The sequence below is a fragment of the Barbatula barbatula genome, assembly GCF_947034865.1.
Source record: "Barbatula barbatula genome assembly, chromosome: 16".
NCBI classification, from domain to species: Eukaryota; Metazoa; Chordata; class Actinopteri; order Cypriniformes; family Nemacheilidae; genus Barbatula; species Barbatula barbatula.
Window position 1 is genome coordinate 11827693 of NC_136779.1, and position 17113 is coordinate 11844805.

Genomic DNA, 17113 nt, shown 5'->3' on the forward strand with positions numbered 1-17113 from the left:
CCAGGGCCATTTGTTACCAAAAGACCTCAAAAGGAGGACAAAAGTGTGAGTGCGGCGACTTGACTGATGTTGGAAAGAGATCAGAAGGCGAGGGATAAGCGACCGCTGTTTAAACATACAGGGTGATGCAATGGTTTATGGGATTGAAGCCAGAGCTGACAGCACGCGTAACTCAAAAGACGGATCTTTGTGAGATAAACTGAAGGGCCGTAATAAAGGAGCAGAGACGGGGAAAGATCTGACCTGACTGCCGTGCTCTCATTCAGGTCCTCCTGTACTTCAGACAATCAGCCTCAGACAAGGTTTCTTTCAGTAAGTGTCCTTCAATCACAAACCACCCACAGACACACAAAAAAGCACATCATACGACAGGATAACATGTCCACAGACAGCACAGTTAGAGCGAAAGGTGTTTTTTGAAAAAGAGCATTTTATTAAAACAAAATGCATATTTACATTGCAGAGGTAACTATTCTTCAGTTGGCACAACGTTTTGTACCTTTACAAAATAGAGGGAAATGTTTACAAAAATGTTAGGTGTGTCAGATACAAAAGCTTTGGGACACCGTTTTAAAAACTTAGTCCAAAACCTCAGAGCTGGAATTTGGACAGTTAACCGAGAATTAGCTCAATATCGGGCTACCCCTGGTTTAAGGCTCAAAGGTCTCCGCCTTCCAGAAAAAAGAAACCTTGAGTAGTCTGTGACAGCATGTATGATGATGTCTGAAAGTAAACGCATCACAGCTTTAAATAGAACAAACCTGTAGAAAAGTATACAGCAATGGATGCAATATGCAATTTTTACATGATATACAAAAAGTAAAAAGAAAGAAACACCCCACGTATAACTTTAAATAATGACAAACTGACACATAACAACACGCTGAACATTGCTGGGTGTTAATTCATGTAAACTAAATTGCTGAATATTAAAAGACGATCCCTCAGGCTGCCGTCAGTCAGAAAGAAACGGTGGAGGCGTGAAACTAGAGCATTATGGGAATTGCATAAAATCATCGTTGCCGTGCTTTTTCCGGTGTGGATTCTGGGATAAGGCTGTGGAAACAGTATTTTCCAAAATAGTCTCTTGCCAACAACAATCTTGACCAAAGCACCTCACTAAGCTCATCGGTTTAACAATATTTGTTGTCTAACCAAACAAAGCCAACCGTAATTACCGCGAGTAACTTATACCGGAAAACCGTAAGTATCACTTTGTTTACTGACAATTTCCGCATTATTAATGCCCCTTCTGTACTTTAACTCAGTTTTACTCTGTCACATTCAAGAAGTCACTTTCACAGTATTGTATTTCCTTCAGGGCAAGACTGCCCTGATGTTCGTCACACGCCTGTCTACAACCAAGGGTGCCAGGCGGGGTCCATGCGGCAGAGGTTGTCCAGGCTGTTGGCAGCCGCCACAAGCGTGTTTACTTTGCTCTCTCCGCCTTCGAACTGCGCCAGGTTGTGGAGTCGGGTCATGATGGCAGTCACAGCCTTTTGGACCAATGAGACCAGCTGCTGGCTGTCCATGTTCTCGGGCTGTCCAGCTGGGGACAGAGGCATGGACGTGTCTTCCTGAGTCTTCTTATGCCAAGCGATGATCTCGTCTCGAAGGACCGCCTTTAAAATGCCATCGACCTGAGCGAGAGTAATTGGCATGCGTTTAAAAGATTTGTTTATTTACAAGCTTAAGCTTGTTTATTTGATATGCATCATAAACATCATATCAATTAGTATTCTTTTCACATAGTTTGTGTAATTAAATTAATGTTGATTTCGCTTTGAAGAGTGAGCAGTTCACAACATCCTTGTCTTTCGTACAGATTTTGTTCTCTAAATTTAACCCAATATCTCACTAGGGAACATCATCTGACAAGCTGGAATTGTGAAATATGCGAGGGGGAAAAAATGCTGCGTGTGCACTTTATTCATACCTTGAAGTTAGGCTGAGCAAAGCAGCGCGCCACTGCAATCATAGAGGCAGTGAGTGGTCCAGACACGCCGATGGTGGTCAAGAACTCAGAGATGTTTGGGGTAAGCCTGAAAGGAACGGGCCGGTTGGCATCTAGATCACCGGTGGCATCATTAATATCAAAGCGGAAGTACGAGACGTTGAGCTTTCCTGTGTCCTGTTGAGAGATTTACATCAGATTACGACCAACGCAATACAAACTCAAATCTTCTAGCTGATGTATCAGAAAATTTGAGGATGTGGATATCATGTGGCGCCAAGTCATTCGTTTCCTCCCAGTGAAGGAAAGGAGATCAAATTTGGGAAAAGAGCTTGTTTGACCTGATGGACCAACATCAGACAACAGCTAATCTATAGCGTGCTGGAAAACTGGATAGTGTTGTACACATCCAACCACAAAAATGCGAGGATGTATTGATCCTACACCCACTGAGGTCTTGTGTCAGCATTTTAAAATATCAAAAAATATAATACTCCATTTGCCGCCTTATGTCCTTGAGTGCAGATCAGAGAGGCAACATGTTTAAGATTCCAATTACAAGACTAAAATGTGCCTAAATGTTAAAACAATTAAAGCGGAGTAATAGTGTTATGGATGTAATATTTTCAGTCAAAACTATACTAGTATATTGAACCATCTTTATTATGTTTACTAAACCTCTGATGAGTCCAGACATAAGAAACTATCAGTCTACACAAGCTTTCTATTTTAAAAGAGAGACAAATGAATGGGTGTGGCAAAAAGAGTTTCTGATAGACAACATACTTTGGAGTCCATAGTATATAACTAACGGAGAAGGGATGGCTCTTTAAAGAACATCAAAAATATATAAAATAGTTTTCATGTGACCATTTATGATGAATATTGACTGTTATGGATGTGAAAATTTTTGGTTACCTTGCTATGGAAAATATGCTTTCAAAACACAAAAAAGTGATTAAAAAAGACCTAACATGGATATATAGAGAAAATCTTACAATTGGGTGAACCTATGGTAAAAACATATGCACGGAACTGCCCTAAAACAAATGTAATATTACATTTTTAAATACGGCATTTTGAACAGTTAAAAAAAAGAGTATATTTTGGTATGGGCACCAAGCTTGATGACTTTGGTCACGAAAAATAACGGTAAGTAGGAGGGTTAAGCACCATGATACTCTTGCTATCACAATATATAAGTATTAGAATATGATTCAAGCAAATAGCGTACGGGAACAATCTCAACAAAACTCTGAAGTCAAATGGAAAGCTACCCGAGAAGTGATAAGACGTGTGTGTGAGAGAGAGAGAGAACTACAGAACATTTCTGCTGGTCCTCTCTGCCTGTCCCGGTAATCTCCTGGTGCCTAATGAGATCTGTGGAGTGGAACTGGCAGCATGGGGGCTTACTATACTCACTTAGCTGCCCATTTCTCTGCCTGTCAGAAAGCCGCAGATTAGGATCAGAGGATGGGACGCCTGTTGACAATCATTTCTAATAAAGACTTTCAAATGCACTCGACGGACCTGCTCTGACCTTATGCAGAACGCTGCAAGAGCGGTGTTAGCAATGCCAAACACTGAAAGCAACACAGTACTGTGACCTTGAACTTGTAGGGTCCATGTATGTTTAATGAAACACATGGATGAGTTTCAGGAGTCATTCATCAGTTACCTGTGCGATTTGCAGCATCTCTGGGTTGAGACGGTTCAGGTGCAGCATGAACTCAGCCAGGCCGATTAGAGCGAGCTGGATGGTAAACATTTTGCGGAAGGTCCAGTAGTCGGTGGCGTTAGGGAATGTGTGCAGAGCCCACTCCTTCAGCATGCTACGAGGAACCATGTTTCCCTGGACCTCTTTCAGAATGTCACGCAAAACCTAGAACAACATGCAAAATGAGAAAATTCACAAAATCACAAATGGGGTAAAACTCATGAAAACATTGTAAGATTACATTTCACCCCCTTTTTTGAAGCTTCTTCTCTCAGTGTTGGTTCTTGTTAAAGACGATTGTGTTACATTGAGATTTTTATACATTTATTTTTTAAATATTATATAGAATATATTTTACAATAGTTATATTATATTTATACTGTATTTATTGTTTCTTCACAACCACATAGTTTAGGATACATGTATGCACTGGCACCAAAATCTGGTGACGAGCACAGCGGCTAAATTTTTACAGTATACCACATTGTATAGCTAGATAAACTACCGTTTCTGTACCGGAGAATTTCTCTGTCTCTGAGGCTGTGAGACTGAGCAACTCACACTTTCCCGCTTAAATGTGCCCGTGGGTCGGACTCTGTTTGTACTTGGTATTAAGATGCGTTTTGGTCGATCTTTCTATCAAATGGACAAAATAAGTGCACACAATTTACAAATGAACGTGACCGGGGCAGAAAAACATACAAATAGAGAAGCGTTTTTTTTCTTCTGTTTAACAGCCATGAGACATGCTGAAAGTGTGTGTTAGAAATCTGAAATGAAAACATTCTGCTTGCTTGGTACGTTTTTCGTCATTAAACCAAACTTCCGCCAAAGTTTAAATGCTGACTTGTTGTTTCCTCTCATTAACGCATTATGTCTGTAGGTGGTCTTTTGTGGCATTTGACTACAAGAGCGTCTACTTTCCTGTCAGGCTTTCTACTGTCCTATAAAACAGTAAAAGGCTAAAAGCTAAATATAACTAAAACGCAGTTATGAGCAGCAGACTGTGTTATATGAGATTCTAGTTTTGATTTAACTTAGATTGTGACCATTTGACTAACAGCAGTATCTGCCAACAAACACAAACCAAAAGCATGCTTCAGAACACTTTGAGAAGGTCCTTAAAAGTTTTGAGCAATGTATAATGACTATGAATTAGACTGCTATCTTGTACTCTGCAATACACACTTACTCAATCTTTCCCATTCAAGTGCGCTGATTTGAAGAGACATGTCTTCAATAAATGTTTCATTTAAGCAATATTCTGTATCGGCCATCTGCTGGATTTCTTATCTCAAGGTTTCTTTACGTTTAGAGGTGAAATACCCCAGAAATGTTCCAGACGTGTTCCGTGAGAGTCACCCAGTGAGACATGCACTTCCTCTGGGATACATTTGTACCTAAGCACATCTATTCATGGCATACCTGATGGCTGGCTTGAGTTCCTCTAGCCTGAACCGTGGCTAGCCTGTCATAATAGCGCGAGATGGGGTTGTCATGCTCAATGCCCTTCTTAGCACACCGCTGCTTGTAGATTTCCACCAGAGACAGAGATGACGGATTGTCCTCAACTAACCGCATCTGAGGAGACACGGCCACCACCCTCGGGACTAGAAAGAGAACAGGTGGAGGTTTAGAGAAGATGTTAGCTGTATAAACCCTTTATTTAAATGCTTTCTGACAGCTCCAGTGTGTCATTTTTTGGAGGATCTAATGACAGAAATGCAAAATAATATGCATGTAACTATCTCTTCAGAGGTGAAGCATTATGTTTTTATTGTTATTGAATGAACTATTTCTATTTACATACAACGCAGGCCCCCTTGCATGGAATTTACCATGTTGTTTCTACAGAAGCCCTAAAGCTGCTCTACAAAGCATGTTTCGTAAATAGGTTATTCACAAAGAAGTGAAAATGTGACGACATCTTAGTTCTGTGCAGCCACCTTAGTGCCTCGAAAGGGAGGGTTGGAGAGAGCCATTGGTTGCAATTCACCACCTCACCTCTAGATGCTGCCAAATTTTATAAACTAGACCTTTAATATAGTCTATTTGACTTTGACAAAGAACCGTCAGATTTAACCTTGAAAGTTTTAAAATGACTGAGCATTTCCAAAGACCTGCTCACCTGTTTATACAACCTTGTCATTTGCGGTGTTTTCAGTTAAATCATTTAAAAAAAAAGAAAAGACACACAGAACTCTCTAAAAAAAAAAGCATGTCGCACAACCACCGGGTAATATAAACAAACAACAGAACCTGACACATCTACAATTAATTGAAACAAAAAAATACATCACATTATATATAAACAAACAAATCACCATGACGTTGTGTAACCTAAATATGTGTAAAATGAACCTATTTTCTCTTGATTTACAAAAGCGACTGATGTAGAACAGACCTCCTTGACCTCCGACCTGACAGTTTTATCTCTAAAGTGTCTTTCGCTAGAAATACAATTTAGATCTTCCACCCTCCGTATCCACAGGGAACTGGGAACCTCATTTTTTTTGTCATTCTACTCCTGTCCCCTCTTTCCTCTTCTGTTAACACCACACAGCTTTTTTCTGCTACTTCTCACCTCAATCTCTCCTCTGTTCTCCATCTCCCTCAATCTGTCTGAGCGCAACTAGGCTATTCAGTCTGGCACTGAGAGCGAATGGGCAGCATTGAAACCTTATTCAGAGCTCAATATATACATGACACAATTGTAAATAGGTGTGCAAAACGAAAGGTTTTAAATAAGCCCGGTGGAAATACGCCAGTTTAGGTTCCATCAGACAAGGAACAGGCGTGTTCTTGTTCTGGTGTTCAAAAACAGATGAAGCGGATCCAAGTTTAAGTTGAACTATATTTAACTGGACATGCTGTTCTAAATGCAACGCAAATGCTTATACCAGATGAAACTCAACGACTGAGGACGTCTGTCTGCATGTGTTCATAGACCAAGTTAAAAACAGCACACGCAGAACCCGCTGCCCTTCAACTGACAGATATATAGGTTAAAATATTAACATTTATTCCATTAAAACAATCACCGGCCTCGCAATAAAACCGAGACCTATACCTGTTTAAGTGACAATAGAAGGGCCATTTGAGGGAAACAAAGATTTGAGTGTGATCTCAAGCTGCTGCAGTACCTGTAAAGAAAAGGTGTCTCTTGGTGGTCTCCTTTCTTTTCTCCAGACAGGGATTGAGCAGCCGCAAGAGCTGCAGCACACGCTCCTCTCTGCGGGACTCGGTGAGACACGCGTCATTCATCACCAGGTACGGATAGATCTTTCCATTGTGCCCGCGGATGTAGAGGCGACGAGCAGCTGTGTTGTGCTTTTGAACAATCTCCACCCTGGGCATGAACCTTAGGAGGGTGGTAAGAATGATGGGTAAGTGATGAAGTAATCAGTGAGAATTAAGGTCTCAGCAGGAGTCTTGCTAAGAACTCCAAAGGGGGGAAAAGGTTCAATAAAAAAATCATTTCGCAATAGCCACCTACAACTCAAAGTGCGAGCGTATTGATTGTTACCTGGCAATCTTGATGTAATAGTGTGTGGGCTTAGGCATGAGGAACTCTCCCGGGATCTCCACTTCGGCGGTTTGGGCTGAGAAGTTGCTAAGGAAACGGCACTTCTCTTCTATCAGAAAGAACTTGGGAAGCTGCTTCGTCTTGGCTTCAAGGATCTTGATCCACTTCTTGAGCTTGGAGATGAGATTGTGTAACTTCATGGAGCCGGGAACGCTGAAGTCGAAATCTAGAGTCACAAAATGAAGACATTTCAAATATAAACATGGAAGAGAATGAGAATGGCAAAAATGAATATGCTTTCCACCAGATTAAATCATTATAATTAGGGCGGTCAACGTTAACGCATCAGAATAATTTTATCAGATTAATGCATAAGAATGTTTTAACGCAGCATCCGTTTGTTGTGTCATCCTTTGTCTAGGCTACATTATATAATCACGCTCTTATTCGTGTACAGGCTTTTAAACCACTAAAGCGTGTTTTGAAACAGTTGCTTTGTTTAGTGAAGATGGACAGCTTCTAGCTGTGGGACGCGGCAAAGTGTGGTCCAGTCTGGTGTATACAGTCACTGGCTAAAGGCTGCGTCAGTGAATCTCTGTTAGAATCTATCAGACAGCACACCAGTATTAAGTGCTCTTTCATGCTTGAATGATTAAAACCACAGAAGATTATGACAGAAAGCCCGTTTTGTCTGGCATTTTCCTTAGTACAGACTTCGTGTGAAATAAAATCTTAAATGAATGCATAGAGTTGTGAAAACGGGAGAGGTGTCATTTGTGTAAAAAGACAGCTCTTAAAGGGGCTGCGTTCTTAAACCTACTGCTGTGACTTCTGTCATTTATGTTAATGAAAGAACAAAAGAAAAGAGGAATTCAATGTGTTTTGTAGATTTAATGAGAATTCTTGTTTATTTCATTTAGAATTTAGCATTAAAGACTGTTTTTAGTGTTTCCTACCAATTCATTATTAATGGTTAGAATAAATCAAAAGTAATCAATTTAATGGAGACATCAGTAACCGTACTAATATCAGAATGTTGGCTTTCATTCATAAAATGATGCTGTTAAAGAAATCTGTTGTTTCTACATTAATTTGAAGATTAAATGTAAAAGTATATTTTAAAACATTAATGTTATGTGCGATAAATCTGATAATTTTTTTTATTGATTCATCGATTGATTAAAAAAACCTAATATGATTAAATGAAAACCCCTTCCGTTGTTTTCAGCAGAGCAAACACGGCTTGAATAAATCTAAATCCCTTTAAGACATAACCGGCCACATTCACATGAACACAATGAAAGAAATACATTAGGTTTGAAAGAGGTAGACGTGGCCTGTGAAGATAGAGAAAGATGTTATCTCTGGATCAGGGAACAGAAGGGGGGGGGGCGACTTCCTCCCAGGTCTCCCTTGCGATGTGAAGGTGCTGATAGCATCAAGGTTCATGAGGAGGCAAAAAAGGATTAACCTCTCAATGCAACTTCTCAATGACATTGCGCATTAAACCGGAGAGTGCGCACAAAAGGTGTGGTCGGAATGCAAGCCACGTTCCCAATTTTAGATTCAACCTCAGGGCAGAACGTCTTCATCAAATAGGCTAAAAGCTGCTCCACCTTCATACAGCTGGTAATAAAAGCACATGAATGCAAAAAGGAAAAGGATTGGCGTTTCATTTTGGACAACATTTTGACCCTAGAGGCTTTCATTTTAAGCATCATGCTTTGAGATAGCACTAATGTCAAGAGTAAATCCAGTGAGATGAGACCACGGCACTAAATGATGAGCCTACGACACTGCTAATAATGTCAATCTCCTGTTTGACATTTTGATTAGCAGTGGACAGCCATATCATCACTGATTCCATCCATTTCCGCACCCTGAATCAGAATGTCTTATAAAATCTTTAATCCGTCTTTAAGAGTGTTTTGGTGCTTAATGACCAGTGAGCATATGAAAGAGATGTGACTTGAAATGCACAGCAGTCAGCACGGCGTAATCATTTTAGAAAAAAAAGGGTAGTCTGCCCCCTGCAGCGTTTGGCCCTGAAGTAAGGAGTTTTCCTAGATAACGCCGCTCACAAGCGTCTCCTGGGCAGTGCAGTTCTCGTCTGATAAATGGATAGGTTTTTGTACACGCGCAGGGGGATGGAGTGCGATTTCAGTCTCACTGACCCGGGATCAGCTCAGCTCATAGGGATTTCAGCGCCTCACAGCTGTGGAAAACAAAGTCCCGGCTCTCTGACCTGTGAATGAGATACAGCGAAGCCGGATGTTTCCTGCACCTAATAATGCTGGGACAGCGGAGTTGGCCGAGCGCTAAAAATACAACCCCCTCGACGGGCGTCTACCCGCGCTGCTTGCTGCGCAGCTGTCTCTTGTGAATTCTCTGCTTTAAATTCCATCACTGAAATGCCTGAGTGAACACATTGTAGAGCGCAACGGGAGCCCTGAACAGCTCCAGCACTGCAGAGACCTGCATATGCCTTATATCAATGCAGACGACAACGTAACCTCGCTACAGTAACGCATTTCAGAACTCGATCTGTTACTTTATATTTTGTCTGTCACGAAAAAGAATTATTTCATGGTAAATGTCACGTTAAAAGATTAACTATCCACTGTAATTTTCTTATTTAATTTTGACCTCAAATTGTTTGCCAATTTTCAATCAAATTCATTGGATTAACCCAAATTTTAAAGTCAACCAGGTAATTTATTTTTAAGTTAAATCAACAAAAACAACGAATGAACTCTTTATTATCGCAATCTGTATTAAAATAGTTTTTTTATGCATAATTTCAAAATACATGAATTTGACATTTCATTTCTTATAAAACTTTTGGGCCAATGAGTTAGACTTAAAATACTAGTGTAGGAATTTTAAAAGTCATTTATTATTTATTATATTATAAATGAGTTATTATTTTAAACACGTACAGCATTAGCACAATATTGACAGTCATGGATGTAAATACTACGGTTATTGAAAATATTGTAAAGCCATCAGCAGTCTGTAAAGCAGCATTTATAAATAAAAACTAAAGATGAAAGACTACAATATCAACAATTTCGGTAACACTTTTCAATAAGGTTGTTATGTTTAACAATTAGTTAATGCATTAGTAACATGAACAATCCTTTTACTTCATTTATTCATTTTAATTCATGTTTATTTTATCATTTACATGTTGTTTAATTAATAATTTACGAATACAAATAAAAGGTTGATTAAAATCAAAGGTTGTATCTGTTAACATTAGTTAACGCACACAACTAACATTAATAATTATATTGCCATTAAGATTAATAAATGCTAAAACGATATTGCTCATTGTCAATTCATGTTAGTTAATCCATTACTGTACATCTTAACAAATACAACCATATTGTAAAGTGTTGCCAAATATTTCTCATTCGTATCATGACTATTATATGTACCTGGACTTTGTAACTCCAAAGATTTTTTGAAATTATTTCAAACATGCTCTTTCACACAATGAAAGTACAGTAGATTTGATTTCAGTGTATAAAAATGAACACTCTGCAAACTGCTTTTGTTTCAAAGGTTTTAAAAAGTTCATGTGAGTTTAAAATGACATAAGGCAGAGCACATAATGAACTTTCCATAAATATCTAGAAATGGCATCATCTTCTAAACCATAACGCATGCACATGGTATGCTTATGATTGGACGAATGACGCTGCGTGTTTGTTTGCACATGTGCGAGTAAACCAGCATTTGGGAAGCGGAGAATCTGGGAGTAGACACAGCATAAGGAGTGAAAGATACACAGGAAAAAAGTGTCGTGGAGCTATTTGCTCTTCTGGTTCCCCTCCAAAATTCATTCCCGCTGGCACGTGATGCCAGGCAGGCTGAGAGCGCCGAGGGCACTGGCCACGCCTCACTGCCCAGAGACAGCTGGCACCACAACATCTGTTTTACACTTTACAACCCTAACAATCCTCTAGGGCCACAAACATACAGGGGCCTCTGGATAGGGCTGAAAATCTGGAGAGAGATGCACTAACTTTAGGATTCAAGGTTTACTGGCGGAACTCTAGGTGGATGGGGAAAGGGAAGTATAAACACATTCTGCTCTCCTGAGCACAGGACAGCCGGAGGGGGAGTTTGTTTTAACACATGCTCTGCTTTCAGAGAGCCGGGTCTACGCCAGGGGTACTGGAAGGTTACTGTTGTGCAATGTGTACAAAACTGGCCGGAGGTAAGAGCCGTGCCAACTTAACAAATATTTTTGGGAGAGTGAAGGTTCTGACATTTGGAGTTGAAAGGTAAAGTCACACAAAAAAAATACACAGCCCTCTTTCGAAGACAAAGTTTGATGTGAAGTGTGTGATGTGTGTTGTACAAGCAGCACCAAACTAATTTGTGAAACAGCCGAGCCAGATACAGCATTGTCTCAGCCAATCATGCTTTTCGTTTGGTGCCAATTGGTTAGTGAAACAAACTACATACTTCACTTTTAATCTACAAAAACATAAAAACAAAGTCAATATGAAAGAGAAATAACTTAAGGAATAAGAAAAAAGAAGGGCAGGATTTGATAATTGAAGCTATCGTTGGAAGTTGGACAGAGCCCACCCCTGTGCTGAGACAATGTTATAAAGAGTTGTAGCGCGGAATGTTTTTCAATGAAGATTACGATGACACATGATTTTCTTTTAAATATGTATGTGCACAGATCATAATAATCCAACTGGCCATTTAGAATTCATGCTCCCTTTAAAACAGCTATCATTTTTGGATATTAGCGTTTAGTTTTTCTTTAGAAATGGTAACACACATTATAAGTTAGCATGCTGACTTTGATGAGCAAATCATGTAACTTCTTTACAGTTAACGGCACCTTGATTCACACACAGCACTGTCTATAGTCATCTTTCCATTAAATCTAATCACATGGTTCGCAGAATCAATTATTCTCTGAACCGGTGAGGTAGAGAGTCATGTGGTTAACACTGAGCAGATCAGAGACAAAAACGAGATTGTGTGTAAATGTGCAGAGGGAGGATGTGATTATTTTTAGTGATGAAGAAAGATGTTCTGACAGTTATGCGACAACATAAAAACAGCATTTCGCTTATGTAATTTGATGCGTTTCAACGTTAAACTAAATTTTGGTTTTGCACACTGAGATTTAATCTGATTTTGAGATTTAACCTGATTGTCAGCAATGTAATTACTATAATTTTGTATTATTACTAGGATTTAGTTATTTATAATACTATCAGAATGCGAAATTTCTAGCAGAGCCCAGCGTATACGGACAGTAACCAGAAAAATACTTTATTTTTTTACATATCTTAGATTTACCATTGTTATTGTGACAAACAAAACACGTTTTACGGGTCAATATTTTTGGGTTTTACATCACCTGAAAGCTGAATAAATACGCTTTCCATTGATGTATGGTTTGTTAGGATGGGACAGTATTAAAAAAATCGAAATATTGGGAAAATCGCCTTTGAAGTTCTTAATCAAAGATGCTATAGCAGAAGATACAGGTTTGTTTCAACGCTCTCTATGGGCTTACCGCTGTAATGACACTTTGGAAATTAAATAAACCCAAAACCAGGAATTCTAAGCTCTAGATAGATATCAACCTTAAGCGGGTAATTCCCAAAAAGCGGGCAGCAGCGAGCGATGTTTGTAGGCATGTTTCTGGCAATTTCTGTTATCGGTTTTGCTGCATCGTGAGCATGCTTTGCAGAACAGCGCAAAGGCAAGCATGTGTTTATAAAGCATATACATTTTAATTTTAAATGTAACTTTTCGTCGAGATAAGACCCTTATTCATCGTCTGGTATCGTTTAAAGCCCTTTGAAGCTGCACTGAAACTGTACTTAGGACCATGTGATATTTCTGTTTTTTTTTTATAAATCTGCAAAAATGTAAACAATTCTGTGTTTTTCTGTCAATATGGGGTGCTGTGTTAAATGATTTTAGCAAATGGCTGCAATATAACAAAGAATGAAACATTTATGGGGGTCTGAATACTTTCCGTACCCACTTTATATGGTAACATGGTGGTGTTGGTGAGTGTTCTGACCTGTGGTGAACTGGCCCTTCATCTTCTGGAACACGGGGTCCTGAGCGGTCGCTTGAGCTCGCCGGGCCAGGGACTCAGAAGCCGCACTGGAGAACATAGTGGACACATTGGAGACGTTCTCCAGCCCCACCCCAAAAGTGCTCACCAGCTTCTTCACAAAGTTAAGCGTGTGAGGGGTGATCTTAGCATCAGATACAGCTCCGCTCTTCTCAAACGCCACAGAGTAGCATTTGGCCAGGCCCTGCTGGAGCTGACGCAAAACCTGAGAAAAAAGAAACAGAAAAGAGTGAGGCGAGCGAGAAGCTACAAGAAAATTTATGTTTTACCAGTCTTCATCAATTTACCATGAAGGATAACGTAATTTCCACATATTCAACCCATTTGCCATTTTGATAATATTTTAAATCCTTCAGAACCCAGATGTTCGCCAGAGAAATCAAGAAAAAAACCTCCTCTTTGAGTCTTTGCTGCAGAGATTACGCCAAGACTTCAAGTGAAGAAGATCGCTGAATAATTTAGACTGGTACTACACTTTATCAATGTCTGCTAAATTAAACACTACATTTCTTTCCACCTCCAAATCTTCTTGCTAAACTTTCTATCCCTGTCCTTTCTTCTATCCTGCTCTACGGTCTACCGGCAAGCGTCCCACAGGAGTGTCCCTGTTTCTCAGTTACTGTCCAGTTTCGACGCATCATCGCATCGGCCCTGTCATGGCAAATCCAATCTCCCAGCGATCCTTCTTTACCCATCAATCACGGCGAGCCACTCGCCAAAGCCCGATTAACGCCGGAGTGCCTGCGTCCACCTGCCCTGCAAAAGCACTTTTCAGCCTCACTGAGCCCCAATCTTTCCCCCCTGTCAGCTTTCATCTGGTCAGCCGGTCCTCTGAAAAACGCTCTGTGTGTGTGGCTCTGAGAGCGCAGGGCGTCGGGATAAAGAACGTAAGCAAACTGGACAGAAAAAGCATTCACGTCATGTTTAACTTGTGCTCTGGGCTGATGTTCCTTAAGAGGTAGGCACTTCTGGAATACAAAAATGGGCTTTTCACGCTTAAAAGCGGAGGAAATTTTTCACATAAGCCTGGGATCTTGATCATGTTTGTAATTTACCTGACTATCCATGTAACCAACATTAATTCAGTGAATAAACAATGCACAAATAAACATCAGATACAGTGAAAATCCCTAAACTTATTCACTCTCCAAAATAAAGCTCACCTCCTCATGCCAGTTCTCCCTGAACCACACCATCTGGTCCACGATGCCCTCCAGAGAAGAGAGCAGGGTGGGATGGAGCTCACGCTGCATGTGCATGATCCGACTGCAGCGCCACATGGGAGCCGTGGCTCGGATGGGACCAGGGTCGGACGCAGAGTGGGTCTGGGCCGCCGCTGAACTTGGCTGCTGCTGGCCAGAGTCTGAAAAAAACAAACATCAATACAGGAACACAAAAGACAGGAAAGATGACTTTGTGCTTTATAAAGTTCAATGCAAGTTCTCTAAAAAAACTCATACCGCTCTTGTATCGTTCCCTCTGCTCGATTTTCAGCGTCAGGTACAGGGTTCGGATGGGAAAGTACACGGCTTGAGGGTATACACGTCCAACCTAAGTGAAACAGTGGTGGATTACATTTCAGATAGTCCCTGTGGGCTCGGACAGAGTGAGAAAGGGGAACGTGCTGATGACATGTTTTGAAACTTTTCGGTGATAGTGCAGGCTTTTGAAAATGAAACCGTAGGGGGAACGAGGAGATGGACAAACATCAAGGGCAGATTAAAACCATGGCTCAATATGACACTCGCTAAAAGCTTGTCAGACCAGAACTACACACACACACAGTGAAATCTGCTGTGCCCTTGAGAAGGATCACAAAAAAGGTTCATAATGTATAATGCTCGGCCTAAGAGCTCATGTGTTTGTCAGAATGACACTGATGTGTTTACAAAAAGACAAATCTTGTTCTTGTATTATATTTACAAAATTCTAAAGACAAATTTTTTTTGCACTTTAAACGTTGACCCAATGCCTAGAGTGGCTACCTGTTTCGATGAGCAATTGCAGAGAGGTGACGAAGTGACAAATAATATATTTTTGTTTTCCATAGTCAGGTAAATGAATTGTCACATCTGTGACACAATGTTCGGCATGGTAAGACGGCAATGTTCACGTGCGTACGGCAATGTTCACGTCCGTAACGCAATGTTCACGTCCGTACGGCAATGTTCACGTCCGTAACGCAATGTTCACGTGCGTACGGCAATGTTCACGTCCGTAACGCAATGTTCACGTGCGTACGGCAATCTTCACGTCCGTAACGCAATGTTCACGTGCGCACGGCAATGTTCACGTCCGTAACGCAATGTTCACGTGCGTACGGCAATGTTCACGTGCGTACGGCAATGTTCACGTGCGTACGGCAATGTTCACGTCCGTAACGCAATGTTCACGTGCGTACGGCAATGTTCACGTGCGTACGGCAATGTTCACGTGCGTACGGCAATGTTCACGTCCGTAACGCAATGTTCACGTGCGTACGGCAATGTTCACGTGCGTAACGCAATGTTCACGTACGTACGGCAATGTTCACGTCCGTAACGCAATGTTCACGTGCGTACGGCAATGTTCACGAGAATTTATTTCAAGTTTTGACTGAAAATGTAACATGCATGGCACTGGAATCGCCCTGATCACTCCATCCTCTCCTTTTTCTCCCTCTCCACCGCGATACCTGTGAGGGTGTGAATGCGTCCATATCAGTGTGAGGGGAATAAGGACAAGCATGGAAGCATCAGCCACCGTTCCACGTGAAACCCGCCACATCCCCTCTCAGTTCTCACGGCACACAGCTTAAGCAGGCCATTAGAGAGGAAACTTGATCACCGTCAAGCTTGCTTCAGAAAGCAGCCTGGCCTTTAGGCGTAAAGAGACACCTCCGCGTCCAGATGGGCTTTCACATGAAAAGCAGCAACGGCCTTCTGTTAAGAGCTTGTTAAGTGTGGCATTAAAAATGAACGAGGCGAAAGGGAAAGATATCGCCCCTAAAATTGGCGAAAAGCCTCATCATATTTTAGGGCGTGTGTGTGTGCGTAAAGGTGTTGAGTGTTCCTCGTCTCTGTTTCAACTCGAGGCACCCCACAGCTCACCTTCATCAATATTTTAGCAAACGTTTTTAAAACATCCAACCAAGAGGAGCAAAGCTAAATAATTCAAAGCCCAAGATAAAGGTGCCTCATCCGTCGAAAATTTTGAGGGTTTTACAAAACAACTACATTTTCCCCATTAGATCAGACCAAAAGATCCTTCGAGAGGGATAAGTGTCATTCCCAAAACGGCTCTGACAACTCCATTAATTGAGATGATGGTGTGCACACATATCCATTTCATTTGGTGCTTATCTGGCATTCAAGTGCACTTAATCTCAAAGTGAAGCATTTCCAGTATATTTGTGAGTGTGAGTTGAATGGAGAGATTAGGAGTCGCTGGTTTGAAACGTCTATGTGAGGAGACACGGCAGATAGAGCTTCACGCAAAACCCGTTTGGAGTGAACGAGAGAAGGATTTTGGCAGTTTTATAAGTAGGTTATAGTCACCACTAGAAAAGGAAAATGAAGTCATCATTTGTTCATCATCCCCAAAGGAGACATTTTGAGGAATGTCTTTTTCTATGCATTTACAATGAATGAGGCCTGAGCTTTCAATCTTTTTCCTCCTTTTCCGACTGTACTCCATCTAAACTCTCCTTGGCTTATGCATAAGAGAAGTAGTAGTTTGTGAACAAATCATTCTTTACAAGTCAGATCTTTCCACAGGCTTTTCCAATTCACAGGTCTGACTGATGCTACA

The 17113-nt window shown here is 40.8% G+C and overlaps 1 protein-coding gene across 2 annotated transcripts in view; it reads right to left on the reverse strand.

The window, feature by feature from the left end:
- Positions 1 to 417: 417 nt before the first annotated feature.
- Positions 418 to 17113, reverse strand: part of trrap (transformation/transcription domain-associated protein) — a 69896-nt gene continuing 53200 nt past the window's right edge. For both annotated transcript variants that reach the window (XM_079476754.1, XM_079476753.1), the window contains exons 62-70: positions 14785 to 14875; positions 14488 to 14687; positions 13268 to 13529; positions 7198 to 7423; positions 6815 to 7032; positions 5097 to 5281; positions 3633 to 3836; positions 1937 to 2131; positions 418 to 1640 (exon numbers count right to left, since the gene is read on the reverse strand). In XM_079476754.1, the coding sequence (XP_079332880.1) occupies positions 1356 to 1640; positions 1937 to 2131; positions 3633 to 3836; positions 5097 to 5281; positions 6815 to 7032; positions 7198 to 7423; positions 13268 to 13529; positions 14488 to 14687; positions 14785 to 14875 (1866 nt within the window). In that variant the 3' untranslated portion in view covers positions 418 to 1355. The remainder of the gene's footprint in view (positions 1641 to 1936; positions 2132 to 3632; positions 3837 to 5096; positions 5282 to 6814; positions 7033 to 7197; positions 7424 to 13267; positions 13530 to 14487; positions 14688 to 14784; positions 14876 to 17113) is intronic.